Source organism: Centruroides sculpturatus, unplaced genomic scaffold (assembly GCF_000671375.1).
Source record: "Centruroides sculpturatus isolate CEXI.00-Female unplaced genomic scaffold, Cexi_2.0 scaffold1181, whole genome shotgun sequence".
Lineage (NCBI taxonomy): Eukaryota > Metazoa > Arthropoda > Arachnida > Scorpiones > Buthidae > Centruroides > Centruroides sculpturatus.
In genome coordinates, this window is record NW_019385707.1 from 177,598 (window position 1) to 187,277 (window position 9,680).

Sequence of the window (9,680 nt, forward strand, 5' to 3'; positions counted from 1 at the left end):
TAACTAATATCACTCCTCTTACATGGTGGCAGTCATTACATGACAGAACTGATGAACCTGTTTTAAAATTAGTTACATAGCTGCACACAGCAGTGGCTTCTTCAGCGGGAATTGAGAGAATTTTCTCTACCTATGGACTTGTTCATTCAAAACTTAGAAATTGACTTGGACAGGAAAAGGCAGCAAAGCTTGTTAAAGTTTTCAAGTACCTAAACAAACACTACTGAGAGCTGTACATTTCTGAAAATAAGAAATTCTTCAAGCTGCAGAAGCCACTGCTGTCAATCCTGTTTTGGTATTTGTACATGCAAATCTTAAAAATGCCATTGCATAAAGAAACATTTAAAAATGCTATATTTTATATTAAATAAAACATTCTGTACATTCTTCAGTCTTACACTGAAGATTTTCTGGTTTTTTTTTCTTTTTCTATTTTACTAGATCAAGTATTTTATTTCCAAAAAAACCATGTTTTAAATCCAATGCCTATGTTTTAAAACATGTTTTAATAAATGTTTTAAAACATTTTTTTAAAATCATGCCAACCCTGACTAAAATATAGCTATAATACAGAACTACTGGTAGTTTTTGGAACTAACTTTTTTGCTCTAGAAAATTCCAATCTCATCAAGGCATTACCAAACTTTCATGACTGATAGTTTTTTCCATAGCCAAGTGGAAAATGTCAAGTTTAATTTGGGACAGCGTGTATTTAAAACTTAACAAATTTATTGAAAATACACTTTGGGATCGTCAACTTTAATTTCTTTTATCGGGCTATAATAATCTCTGCATTCTCTTCTAATTAATAAACTATGTATACTCTCATTTTTTAAGAATTTCACAACCCAAGTTTTTAAAGCATGCTTTTGTTATAGCTGAGGCAACCTATTTTAAACTGCAGATATCAAAAATGCAAGTGCCTCTCTTCTGTTTTGACTCAATGCTTATGAGAGAGGAACACTAGAAAAGAAGAGGCACATTTTACTTATCTTCATTCTCAAAGTATGAACTGACCTTAAATGTTTAATTTTCCAGGTTACATACATAAAAAAGTAGCCTGACAAGGGTGACAAACCTTTGACACACAGGGGGAAATCATCTGGCATGTAACATATTATATGATTTTGATTTGTCATCTGTCTTTTCCAATTATCCTTTCAGTTTATCACCTGATTGTGCTTTTTTCAATCAGCTTTTTTACATTTATTCTACATTTAAAGTGTATTTGTTTAATTTCTTTAAAGATTGTTTGGGGCCATCCATAAATTACTTAAGGGTGATTTTGGCCATTCTAAATCCCCACCCACCCACGTAAGAAACTATTTTCTTTGATCCCCCTTCCCTATTTTATGTAATATTTAGGCATAATTTTATAAAAGCTCTATAAAATCCCAATTGCAATAGTAATAAAATCACATATATCCAGCACCATATTAAAAATCTTGTAAATAAGATAACTTTTATATTTTTTCCTGGCCTTACTGGCATACTTGAATAAAGCCGACTTTGAGGCAAAGTCAGCTGCAAAAGACACTGACTTTGGACTACACCAGGCATGGCCAACATATGGCCCATTTAATGAATTTATGTAGCCCGCAATCAATCTTTCCATATTAGCTACTCAAGTCCGAATAGCTCGATGAAAAATAATTCTGATGCCTAAAAAAAGAAAAAAATCAACAACTCTTCACTGTGCGTTTAGAGTTAACCCTCCATTACAAATCTCGTAAGTACAGCGTAGAATGTTGATAAAGCATAATAATGTGAAAAATGCATCTGTAATCTCTATCTACAATTTAGTTTCTATGGTGACACCACAATGAGATCTCGCACCACCTGAAAATCTTCCTAGGGCAGCCTCTGGTTCGGCCCGTGGAAAAAGTTTTCTTTCCAATTCAGCCCAGGACAAAAAACTGTTGGCCACCCCTGGACTACACTCACATCCCTCTCTCATATAGCAGCCTTAAAAATTATATTCATGGCAATGCTAAGCAAAAGTGGAATCAACAATGGTTGAGCATTAAAACTGGTAGAATAACAAGACTTTATTTTCCTAGTGTTGAATGCAGGTTCTCATCACCACTTAGAGATTTAACATTTGCTAATGCTCAACTACTTACTGAGTATGATAATTTTAGAAGCTACCTGGCAATGTATAACCAGACAGAAACTGCCTCTTGCTTTTGCTTTACAGAAAACCTAGACACCGTCGACCATATGATCTATCATTGTCCAATTTACAATCAACATACATTTATTCTGAAATTAGAAATCTTTACGCTTGGTTCAGGTGGCCATGTCCACTCAATAAGCTTGTTCAGATGCCACTGTTTGATGCTTTTTACAATTATGTTCAAAAAACATGAAAGAAAAAACTATTTATAATTTCTAATATCTAGTTTTACATTTTAGTTTTCACTAAAAGCCAAATACTAATTTTATGTTTACTTTGTATCATGCATTTTGGTTTATGTATTCTTAGTGTTATACATCCATAGGAGTGATGCACTTATTCTATTTTAAAAAAAAAGAGAGAGAGAAACCACCACACAGCCTTTCTCCCATGAAAAAAAATGTGTAGAGCATGAGTCTGCTAGTGTTATTATTTTATCATGTCACACGAGATGGCTTTAGTACAAGTGTTCTGAATAGAAATGGCCAAATTGAAGCCAAATTCAAAACTCCACCACTCAACAAGATCAAAGAGTAAAAATAAGAATATTATGTAAGATGAGATCTATTACCCCTACCCAAGTAAGAAATCCTTGACCCCCACTCACCCCAAAATACCTTATGTAATTTATGGACGGCCCCTTATACAAAATCTAAAACTTTGGCATGCATAAACAACTTTAGAGGTATGCTTACTATACGGCATGCAGGCTAAAAAAGGTTTGCCATCCCTGGCCTATGCTTTGCAGATAAAATTATAAATTTTTAAAATAAATCTGTATTGGTTACTTTTTAATTCTAAAATGGGTACTACTTTCCAAACAACCCTTTTCATTATTCCTTTATGAAAAGCTTTAAATAAATGTTTGCAAATCTACAGACTAATGAGATGTGCAAACTTTTGTAATTGGTATGCAGAAAATTGAATATTATGCAATGATGTAATTGAATAAAACAACACTATTATAAAAAAAAAGTGACCTATTTAATGTTGATAGTAATACAGTGAAAAACAAATTTTACAACTTAGATATTTACAGAAACAACTTTATGGACGTTTATGTTAAGTATTGAATTATCAAAATATTTACATGAGATGTGGCTGCTTAATCTGGACAACTTGGATCCACAAGTTTTGCAACCAAAATAAAATCTGTCACCTCAGTGACTTTTTTACATCTTCTTTTATCTTCCACAGCATCAATTCCATGCATGCTAGAGCATCTTCTTGACTGTCATGTCCATCAACTAAAATGAATAATTTATTTAGATGATTGTATTGTGCAATGATCTAAACATAAAAAAAAACCATTTACCGCTATTTTGAATGATCTTATTCAAATATTCTGCCATTAGGGTGCGCAGTGCTCTCTTGTAGGGAGGACCCATTTTGTGAGGAAATACAACTGACGTATCTACTACAGTGCTATGAATTAGCTAAAATATTATTTCTGCATTAGTATAGAATTTCAATAATTATGAATTTAGAAAACTACAAAACAGCTTACTTTTAATGCTTTGAAGTCACTTTCTAAAGAGTGACCAATAAGAATGGTGTTACTATTAAATAAACTAAGTAGAACAGCTTGAACGTCTTCTATAGTTGTCGACACCTTATCTAGATCACCTTCATTAATGCCACTAAATCTGTAAGAGATGCATATATTTAAGTATTATATAAAATACATAACAAATAAAATTTCAGTGTTAAATTCTCAAATTTTTGTTATTAAAGTTATGTTTCAATGATACAGTAAATGTAAAGGACTTAGCCTACTGCTCCACAGCCTAGATGAAGCCTTAAGTTTTTGTACATGGTTTGATCCAGATGTGTTGGGCTGTCTCAAAATCTAGCTGTTCCAACAAACTAAAGACCTAGCCAAATTCATGACAGATAGGAAAAAAAATTTCTTAATGCTTTTGCATTACATAAGTGACAAAAACATGCTTTAAATTAGAAAATTCAAAGCTAAGGCAGTTATCCTGTTGTAAACTTTTAGAAAAGAAAAATAATTTTTCTACTTTATAGAAAGTGACTATAAAAAACTAGAAATAGGACAACTCAAGTAGTATCATATCTAGGGTTTGGGTCCCAGAACGTCTCGTGTTTCGAAGTCCCTGGACTTTTTCTAAATTTAATTGTCTTAGGTCCCGGGATTTTCAGGTCAAGACTCGACACACACTTGTCAAAACTGTATTGTAATAATTTTATTTTCAAAAGATCATAATAAACTTTATTAGCTTCCTGCACTCCATCATTGAGAGCGCCATCTGTTAGCTTAATGAGTAATTACTTGATACTCCTATGTAACATACTGAGTGAGTACACAATAAATGCGTTCGCCACCATATTGTTATTTTGTGACGTTTGTTTATGAGGTCATGATATTTGTGACTGTCTGTGTCAGCACTGTCAGCTCATTCAGCCAGTCGTCAATTTCACTTTATGAGGTAAAGTGCTGTGTGCAGTTGTGTTGCAACGCTCTTGTATAAACGATGCCCATCTCATGTAAGTTTAAACAAACACTAGATTTATTTACTTCAGTTAGACATTTACATTGGATGAGATTTGTTATTTTATTAAAAAAAAAGTAATTGATATGATATAGTGATACTCGGTAAACAAAGATATAGCATTAATTTTGGATTATTATTATTGTTACAGATCGTCAACAAATTTAAATAGTAACAAAATTATTACAAAAGTTGCTTCTAGTCCTTGGTATAATTATATTAATTAAATTATCAACAACCATGAGGCAGATAATAGTGAGTTTGTGCCCATCATTGGTCTGATAACCCCACAGTTGTTACAAAAGTTGCTTCTAGTCCTTGGTATAATTATATTAATTAAATTATCAACAACCATGAGGCAGATAATAGTGAGTTTGTGCCCATCATTGGTCTGATAACCCTTCACTATTATCTGCCTCACAGTTGTTGATAATTTAATTAATATAAATTTAAATAGATACCAACCTATTCATTTAATATAGAACGTATAGCAAAAGTATGAAAACATTATAAAAAATTAAATGAATCAACCACACAGTGCTCATTATGTCCAAAATGAATTTCATGCAAAGGGTCGAATACTACAGGCCTTGATAGGCACCTCCAAAGAGTCCACAATATTTTTGTAAATCAACCAGAAGAATCAAAATCAGTTATACAGCCTGGAACATCTTGAAAACTAGAATAAAAAAATATTAAAACTGAAAAGCAGTCTACAATAATAGGATATGTTGCAAAAAAGTCTTTGCCTGAAATAATTTCCCACTTGGTGGCAGAGGATGGACTTATAATAAGGGCAATCACAAAGAGTAGATTCATTCATGAGGGTATTATCCAGAGAGGTTATATATAAAATGCCTAAGAACGAAACTGATGTCATGAAAATCATATTGAGTTATTATGAAAAGACAAAAGAAGAAATTATTCAGACTTTAAAAGATTTTGTCACTTCTGGTACACATTTCAGTCTTTCAGATGACAAATGGAACAGCATCTGAAACCAGAAATACTTTAATTTGTGTCTGCATGGTGTGAATGGAGAAGTTTTCAATTTCGGATTAGTGTATATGTTACCGCTAAAGCTCGAAAGCCGTTAATGTGTACATTACCTAGCTAATCTGCAGATTAACGAGGGTGATCCGTTAAAGTTGCTAAAATTGTTCTATTTCTCAAATTACTTAGATAATGTGCAGAGTATCTAGGTAATCTGCACATTACCTACTAGGCACTCGGTAAAGTGAAAATAAGATCTTTGCTGGAACAACAGCAATGTTTCTGTACGCTTAAATTAACATAATGTTGTTTATCCTGTAAATGTTCGTCCGACGGAGAAATATTTTTAATAAAATTGAAGACAAAACTGTCCAAAAAGGATCACCATTTATATTTTGTGTTCCAAGACTAACACATTCTCAGCGACTGACCTTTCTTTGTAGGCTGCACGTTGCCGGAAAATTACAAAAAGTCCTTTTAAAAAACACAAAACACATCCAATTAAAATTATAAAAATTTCTGAAAAAGGAACTGGAGACATACAGTTGTCCTGCTTACATCCATCTATACCTTCTTTTTGGGGATTTTGGCTGTTTCCTTTATGACAGTTTTGTCTTCAATTTTACTAATAATGTTGTTTATTTAATTTTCGATATCTAAAGAATCAAGTTAATACAATTAAACAATCAACAAATTAGTTAATAGAATCAATCATCAATCAAGTAAAAAACTGTAATACAAAAAATCAAACGGTTTAAAATATTATTACAATTAGGGAAATAGGGGATTATATAGAATACCACCTATGAAATTTCGGAACTTTGAGTATATATCTAAACTGAGGGGACCGAGACGAGTTCAACGATACCCTACTTTTGGACCAGAGACGAAAAATAAGAAAGTTATCATACTTTTTCTGGTGGTCGCATGATAAAATTGTGCATTAATGTTATCTTTGGTCACTAAAATGGCAGCTCGTCTCCGATTCCAGCAAACAGAAGAAAGAAAACAGTGGGGACGCACGTTCTAACCTAACCTAACCTATTCTAATAAAATACCATAATTATTACCAACCAAATTATTAGAATAGGTTAGTTTAGGTTAGAACGTGCGTCCCCACTGTTTTCTTTCTTCTGTTTGCTGGAATCAGAGATGAGCCGCCATTTTAGTCACCATAGGTAACATTAACCAACTGTGCTTACTTATTAGTGTAGTCTAAAGATTGGTGACACTTTGAATTACACAGCAATTCTTTTTTGTGACAAGCACACCTATTTCTGGTACATTTATTTGTGGCAATGATCTTATTTTCACTTTATGGAGTGCCTAGTAGGTAATGTGCAGATTACCTAGGTAATTTGAGAAATGGAACAATTTTCGCAACTTTAACGGATCACCCTAGTTAATCTGCAGATTAGCTAGATAATGTACACATTAACAGCTTTCGAGCTTTAGCGATAACATATATATCCGGAAAATGCGGTGCCGAACAGACCAGACAAATAGTCGAAGATACATTGATAGAATTTCAATTGGATTTTGAAAAACATATTGTGGCCACCACCAGCAATGGTCCAAACATAATGAAGAAGTTTAGAAGGGAAAGTCCTAGTGAGATGATTCTATGCTTGAACCACACAATACATCTAGGAGTTGTAGACACATTATATATATATATATATATATAAAACANTTTTCCCGATGAAAATGAATAATAATAATAAGTTTCAATAAAAATAATAAAATGTAAATTGAATTTTATCATAACGAGTTTGCTTGAATTTCCTTTCTTCTGAGATCGCAGCAATGCGCGACGGGTAAGCTAGTTACATTATAAAATACTGTTTTAAAACAATGTTTTAAATTTAAAAAAGAATGTTTTATTACATAAATTTAGTAAATAAAGTTTTTCTGACTTGTGAGCTAAACGTGAGCGTAGGAATGGGAAATTTTTCTCTCTCATGGGTCATGAAAGCACGTGACATTGCAACTTTTATCACTAAGAGATTTCCTGATAGCACATGCCAATTAACACTGTTAACAATACAGCTAATGTAATATTACTTGAATGGAAAAAAACATTATTATCATCATCGTTATTTGTTAAGTAAAAAATGAGTGCAGGAAGAAGGCTTAATAATATCTGGAACCAGTAAAAACTAATTTCTGGAAATCCAGGAAAACTGGCATGCAGGTGCAATTCAAAATACAGTATGTAGGAAAGAAATGGTTGGATTAGTCGCTAGTATGAAAAAATATATTGAAGATAACCATCTACATAATGATATACAGGAATTACAAAAGCTGGGTGAGTATTTTGAACCATTATAAGTTTTAAAATTTTCTATAGCTTGCTATAAAGTTTTCTTGAGTCATAACTCAATTGAATCTATATAGATATTATTTAGTTCTTCACCCGAGTTATCTCCATAGTGTTATGAAAAAACGGTCCTTTTCCAAAAATCTATGGGCTAATACATATACATTGTTATCTATGAAAATTTTATTAATTACTTTTGCAGCAAAAGTTTTTTATAACATTACTTTTATAGTGTTCAAAATGACTTGCAACAACTTGGGATCACTGGAGTCATGCAAGCAGCCAAAGACAGATTTGATATGGCTATCACAGACTATCACCTTTTAGCAAATCTTCTGGACCCAATATACCAGAGTGCAAAGCTCACAGACAGTATGAGCAAGGCCGGATTAACCCACTTTCGGGCCGTAGACATTTTCTTTTTACTGGGCCCCTCCTTCTCCCACGAGAAATAGAACACACTAATAATATAAAACAATAAATAAAACAAAACTAAATAATGTGAAAAACTAAAACAAATCTTAATTTTTTATTAATAAGAAATATTTAATCATCGCTTTAAAAAATCTAAATTATCTAAAGAATCTTATTTACAAATGTTTTCAAAATAAAGTTTGAACGGGATCTTCTAGAAACTGGGCCCTAGACATTTGTCTCATTTGTCTATGCGATGATCCGGCCCTGAGTAAGAAGGATGCTGCACTAACTCTGCCACGCTTACTACTGCTAGTCTGTTTTAAACTACTCACGTATTTTAAAGCATACACTATGCCTTCAGTTTTAAAATACTTGGCAAAATCTAGCTCATTTCTGCAACACATGTTTGAAGAGTCTGTGTTAACTAATATCACTCCTCTTACATGGTGGCAGTCATTTCGTGACAGAATTGATGAACCTGTTTTAAAATTAGTTACACAGCTGCACACAGCAGTGGCTTCTTCAGCGGGAATTGAAAGAATTTTCTCTACTAATGGACTTGTTCATTTAAAACTTAGAAATTAACAGCAAAGCTTGTTAAAGTTTTTAAACTATTAAACAAACACTACTGAGCGTTGTATATTTCTGAAAATAAGAAAATCTTCAAGCTGCAGAAGCAACTGCTGTCAATCCTGTTTTGGTATTTGTACATATGTTACTGCTAAAGCTCGAAAGTCGTTAATGTGTACATCACCCTAGCTAATCTGCAGATTAACTAGAGTGATCCGTTAAAGTTGTGAAAATTGTTCCATTTCTCAAATTACCTATATAATGTGCAGAGTATCTAGGTAATTCGCACATTACCTAGTAGACACTCGATAAAGTGAAAATAAGATCTTCGCTACAAATAAATGTACCACAAATAGGTGTGCTTGTCGCAAAAACCAATTGCTATGAAATTCAAAGTGTCACCAATCTTTAGACTGCACTAATAAGTAAGCACGATTGGATAATGTTACCTATGGTGAGTAAAATGGCGGCTCGTCTCTGATTCCAGCAAAGAGAAGAAAGGAAACAGTGGGGACGCACGTTCAAACCTAACCAAACCTATTCTAATAATTTGGTTGGTAATAATTATGGTAATTATTAGAATAGGTTAGGTTAGGTTAGAACGTGCGTCCCCACTGTTTCCATTCTTCTGTTTGCTGGAATCAGGGACGAGCCGCCATTTTACTCACCATAGGTAACATTAACTGCACAA

At 32.9% G+C, this 9,680-nt stretch overlaps 1 protein-coding gene across 2 annotated transcripts in view; it reads right to left on the reverse strand.

Moving 5' to 3' along the window:
* Positions 1–3,138: 3,138 nt before the first annotated feature.
* LOC111641375 (RNA exonuclease 1 homolog) overlaps positions 3,139–9,680 on the reverse strand; it is a 62,420-nt gene continuing 55,878 nt past the window's right edge. For both annotated transcript variants that reach the window (XM_023387530.1, XM_023387531.1), the window contains 3 exons: positions 3,684–3,822; positions 3,492–3,612; positions 3,139–3,423 (listed from right to left, as the gene is read on the reverse strand). In XM_023387530.1, the coding sequence (XP_023243298.1) occupies positions 3,332–3,423; positions 3,492–3,612; positions 3,684–3,822 (352 nt within the window). In that variant the 3' untranslated portion in view covers positions 3,139–3,331. The remainder of the gene's footprint in view (positions 3,424–3,491; positions 3,613–3,683; positions 3,823–9,680) is intronic.